Source organism: Equus caballus, chromosome 11, assembly GCF_041296265.1.
Source record: "Equus caballus isolate H_3958 breed thoroughbred chromosome 11, TB-T2T, whole genome shotgun sequence".
Taxonomy (NCBI): domain Eukaryota; kingdom Metazoa; phylum Chordata; class Mammalia; order Perissodactyla; family Equidae; genus Equus; species Equus caballus.
Window position 1 is genome coordinate 25,885,105 of NC_091694.1, and position 19,304 is coordinate 25,904,408.

The 19,304-nt window shown below is 54.0% G+C and overlaps 1 protein-coding gene across 6 annotated transcripts in view; it reads left to right on the top strand.

The window, feature by feature from the left end:
* ITGA3 (integrin subunit alpha 3) overlaps positions 1-16,684 on the top strand; it is a 28,832-nt gene extending 12,148 nt beyond the window's left edge. For 2 of the 6 annotated variants that reach the window (XM_023652705.2, XM_070226284.1), the window contains 22 exons: positions 178-264; positions 644-851; positions 1,316-1,512; positions 3,219-3,307; positions 3,422-3,558; positions 3,720-3,806; positions 4,767-4,834; positions 4,905-5,041; positions 5,636-5,785; positions 5,887-5,984; positions 6,317-6,464; positions 6,725-6,793; positions 7,380-7,459; positions 7,570-7,647; positions 8,183-8,285; positions 8,443-8,625; positions 8,823-8,945; positions 9,683-9,796; positions 10,642-10,740; positions 13,917-14,042; positions 14,406-14,548; positions 15,301-16,684. In XM_023652705.2, the coding sequence (XP_023508473.2) occupies positions 178-264; positions 644-851; positions 1,316-1,512; positions 3,219-3,307; positions 3,422-3,558; positions 3,720-3,806; positions 4,767-4,834; positions 4,905-5,041; positions 5,636-5,785; positions 5,887-5,984; positions 6,317-6,464; positions 6,725-6,793; positions 7,380-7,459; positions 7,570-7,647; positions 8,183-8,285; positions 8,443-8,625; positions 8,823-8,945; positions 9,683-9,796; positions 10,642-10,740; positions 13,917-14,042; positions 14,406-14,516 (2,492 nt within the window). In that variant the 3' untranslated portion in view covers positions 14,517-14,548; positions 15,301-16,684. The remainder of the gene's footprint in view (positions 1-177; positions 265-643; positions 852-1,315; positions 1,513-3,218; positions 3,308-3,421; positions 3,559-3,719; positions 3,807-4,766; positions 4,835-4,904; positions 5,042-5,635; positions 5,786-5,886; positions 5,985-6,316; positions 6,465-6,724; positions 6,794-7,379; positions 7,460-7,569; positions 7,648-8,182; positions 8,286-8,442; positions 8,626-8,822; positions 8,946-9,682; positions 9,797-10,641; positions 10,741-13,916; positions 14,043-14,405; positions 14,549-15,300) is intronic. The other 4 variants (XM_014741066.3, XM_070226283.1, XM_070226282.1 and 1 more) reach the window with 3 other exon arrangements.
* Positions 16,685-19,304: the final 2,620 nt, after the last annotated feature.

The window sequence follows — 19,304 nt, forward strand, 5'->3', positions numbered from 1 at the left end:
CTGCAAAACAGAGGCCATCATACTAACTTACACACATGTTAAAGTATAGAGAAAGTGGTCCACAAATGGCAAAATGCTCACAAATAAAAAGGGTTATTATTATCCTCATCTGGGGGCCCTGGACATGGTGGAGAAAAGGAGTGGTGACTTATACCCCCTCCCCAAATCCTTGTCAAGGAAACAGCTATATGATTCAGCGGAAGGACTGGGATTTGTCTGAATACAGTTACAAGGAGCCCAAGGACCAAGGAAACCTCTACATTGGTGAGTGCAGTTGTGGTGGCTCATTGGGTGGTAGAGGAGGAAGGGGCTCAGTCCCTGGCACGCTGGCCTTCTCACTCCAGTGCCTGGTGGAAGAGTGAGGCCAGGGTGCAGGTTGTGACTAGTGGCATTTAGTTCAACTAGCACACACCTGTTGAGCACCACCTGTATGCATCCAAGATGCAAAGTCTCTACCCTCATGGAGCTCACGGTCTAGTGTGCAGGCAGGAGTGGGGGCTGGGCATCCAGGGTCCCCTTTCTTGCCTAACTTGGAATAGAGAAATAGATAATGGGGGGGGGGGGGGCGTTGGAGGGATGAGTCCAGAGTAGAATGGGATAGAGTTTACTGGGGCCTCGATTGACCACCTTCCCTCCATCCCAGGGTACACGGTGCAGGTGGGCAGCGCAATCCTGCATCCCACGGACATCACCATTGTGACAGGTGCCCCGCGGCACCAACATATGGGTGCTGTCTTCTTGCTGAGCCAGGAGGCAGGCGGAGACCTGCGGAGGAGGCAGGTGCTGGAGGGCACGCAGGTGGGCGCCTATTTTGGCAGCGCCATTGCCCTGGCAGACCTGAACAATGATGGGTGAGAATCCAGGGACATTCTCTGGGGCCAGGAGAATGGTGAAGCGGGCGGGCTTGCCCAAGCCAGGGCAGAGAAATGGAAGTTTGCAACTGTGCATTTGTTTGCATGCTGTTTGCAGGGATTTGCAAGTCAATTTTGTGTATTGACTTGTAATCAGATTTATGGGATTCTGGGTATTTGCATGTCAATTGCATGACACCTGCATCTCCGTATCTATGCCTGTCATTATGGCTCTAGTGGATGCAGGCTGTTTGGGTGTGATCTGTGCGTGCATGGCTTCTCTATGATATGTGCTGTCTATTAGATGGGTCATGTTGCCATTTCCATGTCTTTCCCATAACCTGTGCCCAGAGATACCATTTGTACAGCCGTGTACACTGGCACAATTATGCCTGCTAAACGAGAGCTATGCTGCATGTTGGGGGCTGACACCACACTCCATTTCCCTCTCCTCTCCTGTATAGGTGGCAGGACCTCCTGGTGGGTGCTCCCTACTACTTTGAGCGGAAGGAGGAGGTAGGGGGTGCCATCTATGTCTTCATGAACCAGGCAGGCACTTCCTTTCCTGCCCACCCCTCCCTCCTTCTTCACGGCCCCAGTCGCTCCGCCTTCGGCTTCTCCGTGGCCAGCATTGGTGACATCAACCAGGATGGATTCCAGGGTATGAGCCAGCACTCCTGCCCCAGCACACCCAGTGACTGAGTGCCAACTGCATACCAGGCTTGACAGGGCCCGAGGGGAGACGGGATGAGGCCCAGGCCTGGGGAGCTCACAGTGGGTACAGCAGTACCTACCCCAGCCCTCTTGTGAGGGTTAAATGAGATAAGAGCTTGATAACTACCTGGTACTAGAGAGAGGACGTGCAGAGGGAACCACCAGAGGCAAGCTCAGTGGACCTCCTAGAGAAGCAGACGTACCCCTGGGCATTGAAGGCTGGGCTGAGTGTGCACAGTGGAGGGGAACAGAAGGGGTATAACATAAGTGTGGGACACTCACATGGCATGCCCAAATCTAGCAGGTGTGGGGTGTTCACGTCAGAGATGAGGCTGGACAGGTAGTGTGGGGGTGGGGGTGAATGCTTTGAAATCCAGGCAGAAGAACTGAGGCTTGTTATTTGGTTAATGGTAGAGGGATGTTCAGAGGTTTGGGAGCAGGGATGTGACATGATAGCTTGGTACCTGGAAAGATGAGCTGGAGGGAGATGTGGGCTGGATGATGGGGAGAAAGGCTGGGGGTGTTAAGATCAAGAATGCCATATATTGGGTGTGGGATGTTAAGAGTTGGGATGAGATGGGAACCCCGGAATAGAGGATGTCACCAGTGCTCTGCAGGACTAGGGGACCAATCAGACCTGGGGTGTCAGGGAGAAGGACAGATCAAGAGGTTGAGCCCGGTTGCCCCGGGAGCACCTGGCTTATCCGGAAGCCACTGGAAGCCTCTGACATCCTCAATTTCCCAGAACACAGCTGAGGACCAAAAGGAAGGCAGAGGAGCCTCTAAAATGCCAAACGAGGTGCTAGAAGGTTCCATGAACGTGGCCCTAGCACTTCCTGAAAGAAGAGTCGTCCGGTTTCCACTCAGGACCTTTACATACTTGTCCAACAAGCTTGACCTCCTGCTTACCTGGGCCTTATCAGATCCAAAGCAGCACACTAGAAAGGGGTTCAGTAAAGTTTAAGAAGATTATAAAACATCTGGGGGTTATTTGTGGAAATAATGGTCAGAACTTTAAAAGTCTTGACATTTGAACAAGTAACGTTCGTTACAGTGTTGTCATTAACATTCCAGCCCCCCGTGTTAGACCTGAGCTCCAATGTCCTCATCTCTACTGGTTGGCTGTGTGTCTGGGGGTTTCCGAGTCTGCCTCCTCATCTATAAAGTGGGGACAGTACCTACCCCAGCACTCTGGTGAGGGTTAAATGAGACGAGAGCCTGATAACTACCTGGTAAAGTCACCAAAGGAGACACCTGCTTTTGTGACCCTGCTGGTCAATGTCATCAGAAGAACCAGGTGTCTCGAGGGGAAGTTGGTGGGGAGATGGAAGGCACTGTAAAAAGGGAAAACAAACACCAGCCTGTCATCAAGAATCTGGAGTTTAGGCCTGCCTGGGATATAAACTTGCTGTGTGACTCTGGATAAGTCACTTCCCTCTCCTGGACTTACTTTCCCACATATAAAAAGAGGCAGTTGGGCTTCCAACTGCCCCAGTTTTCATCCTAAGCTGCACAGCTCTGTTCCCTGATGTCTGAGCACTGCCTGGCAGGGTGAGGTCAATGCCATGCTGGGCTCTGTGGCCTGCAGCACAGGGTGGGAGAGACGTGGGGCCCATAGTACCCGGGGTGACCCCTCCTGCCTCTCTTCCCCAGACATTGCTGTAGGAGCCCCGTTCGAGGGCTTGGGCAAAGTGTACATCTACCACAGCAGCTCCAGGGGGCTCCTCAGACAGCCCCAGCAGGTATGGACGGACAGGGACTGAGGGGCCTTCCCTCCTGTCCCTCACCCACCCCCTCCCTATTCCCCCTGGGCCCCACGCCCAGAGCCTGTCCTCACCACTTCCCCTCACCCCCAGGTAATCCACGGAGAGAAGCTGGGACTGCCTGGCTTGGCCACCTTCGGCTATTCCTTGAGTGGGCAGATGGACGTGGATGACAACTTCTACCCAGACCTGCTAGTGGGGAGCCTGTCTGACCGCATCGTGCTGCTGCGGTGAGCCAGGGCCATGGTGAATAGGGGTCTTTCTCTCCCCCAGCCCTGTCTGCGTGGAGCCCCATGTCTGTCTACCTTTGGCACCAGGTCCACACAAACCTGAGCCCCAACCTGGCCTGGGACAAGCAGGAGGTACTGATAGCTGCATGTCTTCTATGCAGGGCCCGGCCTGTCATCAACATCCTCCACAGGACCTTGGTGGCCAGGCCATCTGTGCTGGACCCTGCACTCTGCACGGCCACCTCCTGGTGAGACTCAGACCCTGCTCTGTACACCCGCTCCTCCTTATGTATGGGCAGGCCAGGAGGGGCCCTGCCTCCCAAGCCCCTTCCCTGGCAACTCCTGATATCCCAGCATGAGAGGGCTGATCCTTGGCATAAGCATTGCCCTCCCTACCCAACCTCATTAAAAAGCAAAATTCCTTGCATGAGGTAGTGGATGAACTCAGGACCAGTACGGCATGGTGGTTTGGACTGGGAGCTCTGGATGGCCTGGTTCAAATCCCAGTTATGCCCACTGCAGTGGCAGGGGCGGGCTCTGGGGAGTGAGATCCTAGAGGAGGAGGAGGGAGGGAGACACTTAGGTGGACAGATGTGGGGAAGGAGAGAGAGCCACCTCAAGCAAATTATTAATCTGAGTCTCAAATTCCTTGCCTATAAAACAAAGTTAATAATAATAACCAATTCACAGGGTTGTTGTGAAAATTAAATGAGATAATGTACAAAAAGCCCTTAGCATGGTGCCCTGTACACTCTAAGTGCTCAAAAAATGTTAGTTGTTAAGATGGTGACGATAATGATGGTGATGACCCCAAGATCTCTGTTTGAATGAGGATACTGGATCAGAAGGCAAAGGGAGACAGAGCAGCGAAGCAGAGGAGTGGGTGGTGGAAGGAGAGCTGGACTGGGGATCCTGCATAACACTGGGCTGGGCCAATGACTAAGGACTTCAGGCAACGCCTTCTGCTCTCAGGGCCTCAGTTTCCCCATTGGTGACCTCTAACCCTGTTTTCTATGGCTCTAATGTAAGTGGAGAAGGAAGGGGCCAGGGACACCCCAGACCAACTCTGTGGACTCCCCAGTTTTGCCCCTGCCTTTCCCCTGAAGGGCCCTGTTTCCCCTTGCGCAGTAAAGGGGCGAGAGCTAGGGCTTGGATACCAGGGTCCCACTGTAACCAGGCCCTCCTGTATGTCCCTCGCCCCCCAACAGTGTGCAGGTGGAGCTGTGCTTTGCTTACAACCAGAGTGCCGGGAACCCCAACTACAGGCGAAACATCAGTGAGTGCTGGGGTGCAGGGCGAGGGGGGCATGCTCACCTGGCCACTTGCTGACCCCCCTCCACCTGCAGCCCTGGCCTACACTCTGGAGGCCGACCGGGACCGCCGTCCACCCCGGCTTCGCTTTGCGCGCAGCCAGTCAGCTGTCTTCCACGGCTTCTTCTCCATGCCCGAGATGCGCTGCCAGACGCTGGAGCTTCTCCTGATGGTGAGGGAGGGGCAAGGGGCGGGACATGGGCTCCACGGTTGCTGGAGGAGGTTATCTCCCCAGTTCAAGGGTGAGGGACTGGAGTCTCCCCAGAGACAGAGGAGGGCAAGGTCGGCCTGGAAGGCCACAGGCCTGTAGGGGGTACAGTGCACAGCACCCAGCAGTGGTAGAGGAGAGAGAGACCCTCGGAGTGGGGATGGGGGCCAAAGAGCTTGTCACCTCTGAGAAAAGTGATGAGTGTGAGACTCTTGGCTCAGCTCAGCTCTGGGGCAAAGTGATCCATGAGTGGGGGGCATGCTCAGCCCCTCTCTGAGACATCAGGGTAGAAAGGGAGAGCTCAACTTGGGGTCCCCGGGGATGAAGGGAGGCTCACTCCCCCCCAGCCCCCCGCCCCAGGGATCTTTGGAGAGGAGGAGCCCCGGGTCCTAGCTTGTGGATCAAGGTGGTAGGAAGGGGGTCAATTTGGTGGTCGGACCAGAGCGGGTTCAGCCTTACTGCGGGGTTTTCAGGGTGGAGGGGGCTCAGCTCCCCCCGGGGGTTCAACTTGAGGAGGAGGGCAGTGCAGACCTGGGCTCAGCTCACCCTCCTTCCCAGGACAACGTCCGCGACAAACTCCGTCCCATCATCATCTCCATGAACTACTCTTTACCTTTGCGGATGCCCGAGCGCCCCCGGCTGGGGCCGCGGTCCCTGGACGCCTATCCAGTCCTCAACCAGGCGCAGGCTCTGGAGAACCACACGGAGGTGGGAGGGGCCGGGGGCCGGGGGCGGGGGGCCGGGAGGGCCGTGGGGCGGGAGGGCGCTGTCGGTGGTGGTGGGCCCCTCACGCCTCTGGCCACCGCTAGGTCCAGTTCCAGAAGGAGTGCGGGCAGGACAACAAGTGCGACAGCAACTTGCAGATGCGAGCGGCCTTCGTGTCAGAGCAGGGACAGCGGCTGAGCAGGTGCTCTGTGGGCCGCGCCAATGGGCCCGGGGTGGGGCTGATTTCATTGGCTAATAGGATTGGAGGGGCGGAGCCTATTGTCAGGGAAATCAGAGAGACCCGGTAAGATCTGAGGGGAGGGGCCTCAGAAAGGCACATCTGAGAGGATGGACTTTAATCGGCTGGGGCGGGTAAAGGGGCTTTTTTCTCCAGGTGAGACTAGAGGGCGGGGCCTGGCTGTCCTGAGATGGGGCTTTCTTCACTTAGTAATCCCAAGGGGTAGGGCCTAATTGATCTGGGGAGCGCCCAAGGGCGCGGCTTTGCGCTCAGTCTGGGGCTCCTCGCCCCCGCAGGCTCCAGTACAGCAGAGATGTCCGGAAACTGCTTCTGAGCATCAATGTGACCAACCCCCAGAGCCAGGAGCGGGCTGGGGAAGACGCCCATGAGGCGCTGCTCACCCTATTGGTGCCTCCCGCCCTGCTGCTGTCCTCCGTGCGCCCTGTGAGTGCCCTCCGCCCGACTGAGAGCCCAATCAGGGCTCCACTGCGTACTTGCATCCTTATATGCATGCCATTTACATGTGTTATTTGCCATGTGTCCCCCCTCCTTTGGGCTGGGCCTCCTCAGGTGCCTGCAGTGTCTTGAGACCTGTCTTGAGAACCCAGTTCTCAAGCCTTTAGGGCTTCTGACCGTGTACCGCACGGGAGGGGTGGGAGAAGCCCTACCCTAACCACCCAGACATGATTCGTCTTCTTCCTCAGCCTGGGGCCTGCCAGGCCAACGAGACCATCCTTTGCGAGCTGGGGAACCCCTTCAAACGGAACCAGAGGGTGAGCGCTGGCCACACTTTCCTGGCTCTGTGGATCCCAGGCTGCTCCTCTGATGAGCTCCTTATCCTTCTTGATTCTGCCTGCCTGCTTCCAGGGCCTCCTTGAAGCAGAGAGCCAGAGTAGGGGAGGAGGAGATACAGTAGAGGGTGGAGAGAGACCCAGAGACTGAGAAAAATGGGGCCACTAGGGAGCTATGCCCAAAGCTAGAGCAGGCAGAGGTGAGGAAACCAGCCAGCATTGACTCTGTGCCAGGCCCCAACCCCAACACTTTGCTTCTTTTATATGATACAATTCTGACAACCTTCTGAGGAGGTAGATGCTGATTTACAGAAAGGAAACACAGGTTTAGAAACTTCTAGTAACTTATTCAAGATCATGACACTCAAAAGTAGCAGAGGTGTCACTGATGGAGGAAAAGGGTAAAGGGAAGTGAAGATGAGGCTAGGAAGGTGAAGGAGTGGAAGTGGATGCGGAGAAAGAAGAGGAGCCAGAGACCCAGCTCTCTAGCCTAGTGTTCAGGGCCTCTGTCCCCCATGGCATCACTCCTCCCCAGCCCCACTCTCTGCCTCCCTGACCCTCTTGGCAGATGGAGCTGCTCATCGCCTTCGAGGTCATCGGGGTGACCCTGCACACAAGGGAGCTCCAGGCACAGCTGCAACTCTCCACGTGAGTGACCTTGAGAAACCGGTTGATGTCAGGGTTGAGGTATCCTGGGGCCTCCCCCAGCCCCAGCCTCAGCTGACACATCTCCCCTACCTCCTGCATTCCCTCTCCAGGTCCAGTCACCAGGACGACCTGTGGCCCGTGACCCTGACTCTGCTAGTGGACTACACGCTCCAGGCCTCGCTCAGCATGTGGGTACCACTCCCCCACCAGCCTGCTGTGGCTGAGCTGGGGTCTCCCTGTCCCCAAGGTGTCTCCCAAGCTCCTCTGACACACCTCTCTTGGCCTGGGATCCTCAGGCCTCCACTTTCTCTGGGTCATCCTTTCCCTGAAAAACAGTAATCACTATCATTATTGTTATTATTATTCCCCCTGCAAACCAGGTGGCAGTGGCGGAATTGGCAACCCTGGGGCTAAGGCGTTGGTGTGGCCCTGTCATTTCTTAAGAGCTCATTGTGATAAGGATTTTATATACATCATCTCATTGACTTTTCACAACAGCCCCATGACATAGCAACTGTTATGAGCTCCACTTTACAGAAGAGGAAACTGAGGCTCAGAGAGGATAAAAACTTGCTTGAGGCCACACAGCTAGAACATGGCAGAGCTGGGATTTGTCTCATCTGCCTGATGTCAGAGGAGCTGTAGTTAACCAAGCTCAGTGCCCACCCCCTCTGCCAGAGCCCCTCCTGTCCCCGATGACTCCAGCATTTTTCTTACTCCTAGGGTGAGTCACCGGCTACAAAGCTTCTTTGGGGGGACAGTAATGGGCGAGTCTGGCATGAAAACTGTGGAGGATGTGGGAAGCCCTCTCAAGTATGAGTTCCAGGTAAGGAGGCCTCTAGGATCCTGGGCTGGGGACTCTTGGGAAGGATGATGGGGGATTTCCTTCTGGGTCTGGGGTCCGAGGGTGTGAGGGTTAGGGGTTGGTGAGATGGAGGTGGTTTTGCAGGAGACAATGGCCATGACACCCCTTGTGCCCACAGGTGGGCTCCATGGGGGAAGGGCTGACAGCCCTGGGGACCTTGGTCCTAGGGCTGGAATGGCCCTATGAAGTCATCAATGGCAAATGGCTGCTGTACCCCACTGCGATCACCATCCACGGCAATGGGTCCTGGCCCTGCCAGCCACCTGGAGACCTCGTCAACCCTCTCAACCTCACTCTTTCTGTAAGGACACCATCAGGGATCTTTCTATTGCATCTCATTTGTGTTGCATCTCATTTGCATACCGCAGGGCGCAAAGGCTAGTGTCTTCCCCTCCCTCCCTCATGCCCCTTTGGGAGCTTGCCTCTCCCCCTGCCCTTTCTTCCTCTCTCCACCTCTGCTCCCTCTCCTTCCTCCCAGCAAATCTCTTCCTTCTTCAGGTCCTTGGGGACAGACCGCCATTTCCACAGCGCAGGCGGCGACAGCTGGACCCAGGGGGAGGCCAGGGCCCCCCGCCTGTCACTCTGGCTGCTGCCAAAAAAGCCAAGTCTGAGACCCTGCTGGTGAGTGGCCGAGGTGGACTTGGGGAGCATTGTGCCCAGACACCCGGAGGATGCAGGAAGCAAGGGAGATAGGTGCTACTCACCAGGAGACCCCAGTCTGATGAGGTGATGTGGCCCCTGCCCTCAGGAGCCCCGAGTAAGAGGGGGGAGACTCATCCCCTGCCCTCAGAGGACACCCCACTGCCCTTGCCCTTGGGGAGTAGCCAATAGCATGGACCAAAGGAAGACACTGGCTCTATTCCCAGAAGCCCCAACCTGTTGGGAGCGATATAGCTGCTCAGAACCTTAGAGAGGCAGGATGAAGGTGGAGCAGGGAGATGGCATGATGTAGGGTGCCCTCTGTCGGAAGGGAGAGAGACCAGGCCTGGAAAGCAAGTTGAGGCCTAGCTGGGTGGAGAGGCAGGAGGTGGTGTCCCAGGTGGAGGGAGGGGCATGAACAAAGGCTCAGTGTGGGAGGGGGTTGGGACAGGGGTCCGGGGATTGGGCCCCACTTCCATGAGCAGGGATCAGATTTCATGTTATCCACGTCCCTGTATGTGCTTGACCCAGAGAATGTGCCTTAAACATATGAGTGTGTGTGTGGGGGGGAGTGTGCATGAGTGAAGGGATGAGGTCAGGTCCCTTTGTGTCCGCCATGGGTGGGACAAAGCCAGGGGAGGAGTCGAAGGTAGGGGGTGAAGCATGGAGAATCTGGAGACCCAGACTGTCTCATGTCTTGTGTTCCATGTCCACCTCAGAGCTGTGGCAGTGACCTCACCCGCTGTGTGTGGCTGGAGTGCCCCATTCCTGAGGCTCCTCTTATCACCAACGTGACCGTGCAGGCACGAGTGTGGAACAGCACCTTCATCGAGGTCAGTGCCTGGGTCTGGAGGTCTCCACTGCCAGTGGCCCGGGCGGGGAGAGCGACAGGGAGAGGGTGAGGCCGGGGTGCATGTGTGTGCATGTGTGTGTGTCAGTGAAGCATCATGTTTTAGGCCTGACAAGTTGTACACCGGTGTCAGTGTTAATTTGTGTTTGTGTGTGGACATGATGTAATGTTTGTCTCCAGCCAAAGTGACCTCTCATGTGTCCGTTATTCTGTCATGGATCCTTTACATTCCCACCTCCGTGCCTTGGCTCAGCCGTTCCTTCCCCCCGGAATGGCAGCTCCCCCTCTGTCATCCCTGCGTGGAAACTGCCATTCAACCTTCTAGATCTCCCTCAGACGCTTCACCAGCAGTGAGGTCTCTCATGTGCTGGCCTTCTCATGCCACCTAGACCTAACCTTTTCTGTAAAGGACGAGATGAAAAATCTTTTCAGCTTTGTGGGCCATGCAGTTTCTGTTGCAGCTGCTCGGTTCTGCCATTGTAGCACAAAGCTGCCATAGACAATATGTCAATGAATGGGGGTGGCCAAGGGCCAGAAATGCTTGGTTTACAAAAGCAGGTGATGGGCCAGATTTAGCTCACAGATCTGACCTGGACCATGACCTTCATTGTCTCTGCTGTCCCCAGCAGCCAGCACAGGACCTGATGCACAAATGAATGAATGACGTGCATCTGTGTGTGGAGGAGAGGCCTGACTGTCAGATCCTCTGGGGTGCTGCTTAAGGATGCTGTGTTGGGGGAGACGGTGCCCTGGGGGGTGCTTAGGGTCAGGAGGGAGGCTCAGAGGGGCTTCTGCTGCTTCTTTTGACCCACCCCTTCCCCACTCTAGGACTACAGAGACTTTGACCGAGTCAGGGTGGCCAGCTGGGCTACCCTGTTCCTCCGAACCAGCGTCCCCACCATCAACATGGAGAACAAGACTGTGGGGGTGAGTGAGCGTGTTAAGGAGCAGCAGTGCCTGGCCAGGGCGTGGGAGCGCAGGGCGTCTTTTCAGAGCACTTTCACACACTTTAGCTCTGTGGTTCTCAGTCTTGGCAGCACATGGGAATCCCCTGGAGGACTTCCGGTGCCGGAGTACACCCGTGAGCAATGAAACCTGAGTCTGTGGAGGTGGGACCCTGGGGTTGGTGCGTTTAGAAGTCCCCCCACTGGTGATTCTAATGTGCAGCCAGAGTTGAGAATCTCTGCTTTAGCCTATTTGATCTGCACAACATCTTGGCGAAGATGTTCCATCTCTGTGGAAACTGGAAAAGAAAGTTCCCAAACTTGATTCTGAGTTACATCTGGAAGAAGAAATATGACAAAATTGCTAATAATGTGTTGTGAGAAGGATATAAGTGGAGATATGTAGGAGACACACATAGGAGACGAATGGAGGGTTGGTTAAATATGTTATAGTACATTTTTGAGAATAAATTAAGGTAGCAGAGGAAGGGCCAGGAAGATCAATGGGACAGAATAGACGTTTATTTTATTATACAGATGCCATTTTTAATCCATGGAGAAAGGTAGTTTATTTAAGCAGTGTTGGGAGAACACATTTGGAAAGTAAAGACAAACCCCTACCTCACACCATAAACAAAAATACGTTTGAGTTACATTGAATATTTAAATATAGGAAATAAAACCTAATACACTGGAAGAAAATTCAGAAAGTAATTTCATAATAATCCTTAAGTATGGGGAGAGGGAGTTATTTTACTAAACTCAGAAGTCACAAAGGAAAAATTTGACAAATTAGATTATATGAAATTTTAAATCTGTATCCAGCCAAAGAGATGGTGAAGAAACTAAAAGGGCAACTGATACACAGTCATGCATCGCATAACAACAGGAATATGTCTGAGAAAGGCGTCATTAGGCAATTTTGTTGTTGTGTGAATGTCATACCGTGTACCTCCACAAACCCAGATGGTGTAGCCTACTGCACAGCTAGGCTATATGGTACTAATCTTATGGGACTACTCTTGTATACGCAGTCCGTCATTGACCGAAACGTCGTTAGGGCAACACGTGACTATCACTTTTTAAAAAGTTTACAGCATATATGACAAAGTATTGATGTATATATTTGTAATATGTAAGGATAAAGGGCAGCATAAAGATAAATAGATGGTGTACATAGGGTGAAATACAAATGTTCAACTCAACAGTAAAGAAATAAAAATTAGAGGGGCTGGCCCCGTGGCCGAGTGGTTAGGTTCGCGCACTCCGCTGTAGGCGGCCCAGTGTTTCGTTGGTTCGAATCCTGGGCGCGGACATGGCACTGCTCGTCAGACCACGCTGAGGCGGCGTCCCACATGCCACAACTAGAAGAACCCACAACGAAGAATACACAGCTATGTACCGGGGGGCTTTGGGGAGAAAAAGGAAAAAATAAAATCTTTAAAAAAAAAAAAAAAGAAAGAAAAATTAGAGCAACAAGATTTTTTTTCCTATCAGATTGGAAAACATTGACAAGAATAATGCTGTCTGGTGCTGATGAGGTAGAAGGAAATGCTATTGATTGGAGTATAAATTGATGGATTCTTTTTCAAGATGAATTTGTCAATATCTATTAAAATTTTAAGTGCACATTTCCTTTAATCCAGCACATGATAATATATCTTAAGGAGCTAATAGGACAAGTATGCAAAGATAGATAGATCGTTTTAAAAAATAAAGCATTGTTTATAGTGACATAAAATTGGAAACAATCTAAATGTCTTTCAGCAGGAGATGGGCTCAAGAAATTGTGGCACATTTCCTACAATGACTCTGCAGTCACCAAAAGAGACTGGTTGATCTTTATTGGTTGACATTGAAAGAGGCTGATATTAAGTGAGAAAGGACGCAGGTCTCAGAAGAGTGTGTGGGGTACATATAGATCCCATTTACGTGGAAGAAAAGAATATAGATGTTTCATATATACACTAAAAAATGTAGAAAGAGAGTCACCAAAATGTTGAAGATGGTTATTTCTAGGGGGTAAAATTACTGGGAACCTTTAGTTTTCTTTATATCATCTGTATTTTTAAAAAATAATAATCAAAATAATTTTAAGGAAATAATCAAAGGCCGGCCCATTGGTGCAGCGGTTAAGTTCACACATTCTGCTTCGGCAGCCCGGGGTTCGCCAGTTCAGATCCCGGGTGCAGACACGGCACTGCTTGTCAAGCCATGCTGTGGTAGGCGTCCCACATATAAAGTAGAGGAAGATAGGCATGGATGTTAGCTCAGGGCCAGTCTTCCTCAGCAAAAAAAGAGGAGGATTGGTGGCAGATGTTAGCTCAGGGCTAATCTTCCTCAAAAAAAAAAAAAAAGAAAGAATCATATATAGTCAGAAAAATTTTTTTCTATATATAAAAACATATAATATAGTTTTATAATATAAAGATATATAATACATAAAATAATAATATATAAATATATGTATTAAAAATATATATGTATCCATTGTAGGGGAAGAAAAGGAATGGTACTATATGCTATGCATTCTTTGTCTTATTTGTAAATATTTATGGAGTGCTTGCTGTGAACTAGGAATGGCTCAAAGCAATTTAGTCATGTTAAACACATTTTATTCTCCCCAGTAACCTATGAGGTAGGTCTTATTATCATAATCCCCATTTGACAGATGAACAACAGAGAGGTTAAGTAACTTGCCCAAAGTCACACAGCTAGTGAATAGCACAGCTGGGACTTGAACCCAGGCAGTCTGACTCTAGAACCCATGCTTTTGGCCACTCTGCTATACTATGAGGTAGGCATTATGATCCCCTTATCAGAGAGCATGAAATGGAGAGGTGAAATTACTTGTCCAAGGTCACACAGCTCGTCAGAGATGGAGCTGCTTCCTAAGCCCGGATGTGTGGGTCACAAACCCAGACTCCAGGCTGCCTCCAGATCTGAGGCTGCTCCTTTGGAGCCAGATCTACACCAAGGAGAAATCAGAGGATGGGTGACTCTTCTGTCAGTGGCAGGCAGGGGCTTTTTCCGGTCCCTGAGTGCCCCCTACTGGCAGTAGGTCAAACAGCAGGGTCCTGGGCCCAGCAGGGACAGGAAGAATGAGCATGGGGCCTATGGGTGCCGACACAGGGCTGAGCCCCTTCTCTCTCCCTCCAGTTCTCCGTGGACATCGACTCTGACCTGGTGGAGGAGCTGCCGGCTGAGATCGAGCTGTGGCTGGTGCTTGTGGCTGTGAGTGCCGGGCTGCTGCTCCTAGGGCTGATCATCCTCTTGCTGTGGAAGGTAGGACGCCCAGCTCGCCACCCACCGGCACTCCCTCTCCACGACCTCCTCCAGCAGACCCTCACCGACTCTCCCTTCACCCCATTCCTTACCTCCATCTCACCCCCACCCTTCTCCCTAGCTTCCAGTCTCACCCCCGCCCCATCCTCACCTCTCCCACCAGGATGCTTCTGCCTGGGCTAATGGGGGGACCTGCAAGCTGGAAAGGGGGACCCAGGAGCTCTGGCTTCTGGTCACACTGCCAGGCTGGGGCAGGGACCCAGGCATCCCGGCCCCCAGCCCTAAGCCCCAGTCCATGAGTGCTGCTGGCAAGGACCCCCCAGCTCCCCCTGATGGCCCCTCCCCACCTCCTCCCCTCCGCAGTGCGGCTTCTTCAAGCGAGCCCGCACTCGCGCCCTGTATGAAGCTAAGAGGCAGAAGGCGGAGATGAAGAGCCAGCCATCAGAGACAGAGAGGCTGACCGACGACTACTGAGGGGGGCAGCCCCCCACCCCCGGCCCACCCGGGTAACGCTGCCTCCGGGCCCTCTTCCCTGAGCCCCCCAGCTGGCTGGGGCCTCTGACTCTGTCCTGTCTGCTCCTCTTCCTTTATGGGCCCTCCGCACCTCACTCTGTCCCCAGCATCAACCCAAAGAGCAGGCCACTCTGTCTGTGTCCCCTCCCTGCCCTGGGAGAGCTTGGGGTGTCTGTTCTCACCAGCCTCCCCACTGAGCCCCTCAAGGACTTGGGACCCCGAGAGGGAGCCCTAAAACCTTCCCCATGACTACTTTGCCTTCTGGGGATTGGAGAAAGGTCAAGACCAAGGTCAGGCCCCATCTCTGTAGGACAAAGACAAGTTTCCGGAGTGATTCTACACCCCATCCCCACCTCCAGGGAAGGAGGGGACTAGGAGAGTCCTTCTTCCGGGGAACCAGCACATTTCCTCCTGGGAGCCCCCTCCGGGGGGGACACTGATACCTCCCAACATGACGCTCAGGGTGGACCGCCACCCTTCCTAGCCATTCCGTCAGCAATCTCGGCGACTGCCCCTCTGTCTCCATCTGCCTCTCCCTCTCCGCTCTGCCTTCCTCAACTCCTCCTTCCTCTGGGGCCTGGGGTGGGGAACCCCATCCTGTCTCAGCACAGGGAGATGGTGCGTGTTTGGGTCAGGGGTCCTGGCTTTGAGGACCTCTTGGCGGGGGAGGAAGGCGCTGGGCACATCTTCCTGGTGGCTCATAAGCTGGATGCTGATGCCCTTCCTCTTCTGCCCCCAACTCCAGTGTGACTTCTTTAAGCGGACCCGCTATTACCGGATCATGCCCAAGTACCATGCAGTGCGGATCCGGGAGGAAGAGCGCTACCCGCCTCCAGGGAGCACCCCGCCCACCAAGAAGCACTGGGTGACCAGCTGGCAGACTCGGGACCGATACTACTGATGTCCTCCCTGATCTCACCCCTGCTCCCCCAGTGTCCCCTACTATTTATCATAAGTTATGCCCCAACAGTCCACACGGGCCACTGCCTTTGGCTGGCACCAGCAGGCTCAGGCACACACACCTCTTCAAGCGCATGCACATACTGCCACGGGCTGCTCCCCAGAGGAGGGCTGGGGCCATGGGCCTTGCAATGCCGAGCACACCACAGCCATGTGTCCTGGACACATGTGGACACGTGGGTCCCACTGCTGGTGGACTGTGCTTGTGCACTACAGATGGTGCGTGGACACGTGTGTCCTGGCCTCTGCATGTGCCAAAACCAAGCCAAAGGGCTTCCGCCAGAGCCATAAGGAAAAGGCCCCCAATGTGGTGACACATCCCTATTCACACTGGACCCATCGTGAGCCATAGTCACTGGATTGACTCCACTCTGGAGATTAAAACTACTGACAGGGAGCAGCCCACCGGGCCCCCAGCTGCAGCTCCGGGCACCCATGCCAGGGAGCAGGGGGCCTGCCTGAGGTTGTTCAAGGGGACGTTTGCTGGACCTGGGCATGCTCAGACCCAAGAGCAGAATGAACTAGAAAGACAGTCCCCGGGATGGCTTGCTTTCGTGGATCTCTGCGAAGCCTCTCTCCTTGGCCACAGCCTGCACAAGCGGGAATGCAGCCTGAAGGGACGAAGAAAGACAAGCACTAGACAGCCTGGCCACGCGGCACCGGGACTGCGCAGGGAGCACGGTGGAATCCTCAAGAGAGGAGGGGAGCGGTCCCGGGCCAAGGAGATGTTGGAAGGATACAGAGGAGATAGCACTTCTCATCACCACTACCGCCCTGGCCTCTGAAGGCCCAGAGAGACCCCCACAGGACCACAGAGGGAGCGACGCTTGAATGTAGAACAGGGAGGGAGTCCTGACCCTGCCCCATCGGCCAGACCCCACTCTGCCCCCACTGACCATGGGCTGCGGGCCTAGGAGTGGAGGTCTTGGCTGCCCTTGGCTTTCAGAGCCAACTCGGCTCTGCCTCTTCCCCCTTGGGCGGAGTCCTGAGGCCCATTCTAGAATCTGAGGCTGCTTCCAGAAGACCTCTCCTGAGCCCTGCCTGTTGGCAGTCCCCCTTCCCAGCCCCCACAAGTTCCACGGTACTGTAGCAGGGGAGCTCCCTCCCCCCTCGTGCCTTCTTTGTACATAGGCTTCTCACAGCAACCAATAAACAGCTCCCGGTTTGTACACGCTGCATCTCCCTCAGTCCACCCCCAGCCCCTTACCAAGCCCGGTGCAGTCTGATGGATAATAGTATCATCTAGCTGACCCCTAGAAGGACAAAGCCAGGTGCAGGGGTCTTAGAGGCGGGGAAGGTGAAGACCTATGGAGGAGACACCAGCCCCTGCCCTTAGGATGCCCCAGTCTAAGGAATGGTCATAGACACGTAACTGAGCTCCAGAACATAAAGTCAGGGAAGAGATCTGGGTAGACTGGATGGAATCCAAAATGGCTTCTTGGTGGACAGTGCTCTGGCCCTGGGGAGGGAGGATGTGGGTAGAGGTGGTGGTATGTAGGGCCCGGAACAGACAGGACCTACTTTGCTGTAGAAACAGGTAGTCCTGGATAATGGTGGAGGGAAGCTGGGTGAGAGGGTGGAGAGCTGAGAGCCCTCGTCAGGTGGCTTAATTCAGATAAGAACTTGCTTTTCTGCCTCAGTTTCCCCACCACTACCCTTAGGTACTGTGATGAGTAGATCAGAAGGTGAACCAGTGACCCAAGGCTGGAAAGACTAAAAATCACAGTATCCATTCCCCAGCCTCTGGGCAGGGGTACCTGGAACCCTCATCTCGTGGCAGCCCCTCCAGGAGCGCTCCAGTACCGGGCCCACAGCATTGGACCAAGGCCTACCCCTCCCCCTCCACGCTAAGGCTGTCCCCTCCACACAGGCCTGGGGGAATGAAGCAAGGCTGCTGTCCTCTTGGCTTCTTTGTCCTAAATTGTGACCTAGGTGCTTCTGTTAACTGTCCCCAAGTCTGTGACCTTTGGCAAGACTTCAATGAAGGCCGGAAATTACTATCCAGAGAAGCCTAGAGGCAAATCCTCCTGCTCTGAGAGCCCACAGGCCCAGGCTGTTCTCCCGGGATCTCCTCCTGATGTCTGCCTGGGCATCTCCAGGCTGCCTCACCGTGGCAGCTGACTGCCCTCCACTCCCTCCTCCGGAGCCCACCTCACATGGAGTCCTGGGCCCAGCACCTCCCCCACTCCTCCACCCACCTTCACTTTCCATGCTGGGGTTTGCCCCTTCCCAGGTTGATTGACAGTGGAATGTCCAATTCCTCCAGGAAAACCCCAGCCCCGACCCAGACTCCCAGAACCAGTAATCAGAGACACCAGTTTATTTTCTAGAATCTAGAATCTAGAAGCAGCCACTTCCTGCTTCAGAAAAAGGTGGGACCTACACATCCCTCTGGCCAGCTTCCCACGCCCAGTCCCCCCTGCCCCGTCATGTGTGAGTGTGTGCGTGAGAGACTCTGTGCTTGGATGGGGACACACAGAAACACACACACACACACTCGAAAATAAGTGATTTTCAGGACTGGTGCAGCTACACTTTTATGAAAGAAACATAATGCCAGAGATGCAGCAATGCCCACTTATCAAAGGACCCTCTGCAGTGCCAAGCTTCTTGAGCTCCCTGGAGGGTCTTGGCTCTTGGATCGCTAACAGGACCCATCAAGGTGATTCTCCCCCTTCTGGGCACATGATTGATTGTACTTCCTGGGCCCTCCTGCTTGGGTGAGGTTGTGTGACTAATTCTGGCCCGGAGTCGTGAGCAGGAGGGAAGTGATCACTTCTGGCCTGAGGCGGTTCGTTGCTGGGCGAGACTCTCCCAGTTCTGCTTTCCCCACCTCTGTGTTAAGGTAAAGCTTCCCACAGTCTGAGTCCCTGAGAACCCCTCACCAACTGTGATGTACACGCAGTGGGCAATTTGGGGACCTGGGGGTCCTGTTACCTCAACATCACCTAACCAAGCCTGACTGACAGACCACACCACGCCACTCCCGCTACCGCCCAGCAGCAGTCTCTGCAGAAGGGATTTTGGTCAAGCACAGAGCCCACGTTATGAAGTCCAGCTCCAAGGGGAGAATCATGGGAAATCTCTTTCCCTCTCCTATCGCTAGCTTCAGAGCTTATGGCCTTTTCCTTGTTTAACTGCAACGATTATAGTAATAGCTGCCATTTATTGATTATTTACTATGTGCAGGCACAGGGCTAGGCTTTTTACATATAGTACACCATATACTCTTCCAGGCACTCACCAACATCATCAATCGCCTAACTGGTAGTCCGATGGATATTTAGTGATCCTCCCTGATACCTCTGTGGCCTGTCTCCCTGCCGACCCCACCCTCTTTTTCCCCCTCTTCTCCTTTCTATGTGCCTGGTGCTGGAGCTAGAGCAGTGAATCAGACTGACACAGCCCTGCCCTCTGGAGCTTAAAGTCTAGTGAGGGAGACAGAGGAGTGGGCAGGCGATCGCCCCTTAGTGTCATAAGAGCTAAAATGATGCTAAGATTAGGAGGTCTACGGACCCTTTGGAGGGAGCCCATAACCCAGCCTGGCAAGGTCAGGGACCTGAAGAATGGGTAGGTGAAGATGAGAAGAAAGAACGATCCAGACAGAAGAGACAGCATTTGCAACGGCTTGGAGATTGGAGGCTGGTTCAAGGCAGTAGATAAGTGGGGCTGGGAGCTGAGCAGAGAATGTGCAGAGACGAGGCTGGAGAGTTAACCCAGAGCAGATCGTGTGAGAACTGAAAAAGCTCCAGCCAGAAGTGGAGTCATTGAAAGGCTGTGAGCCAGGGA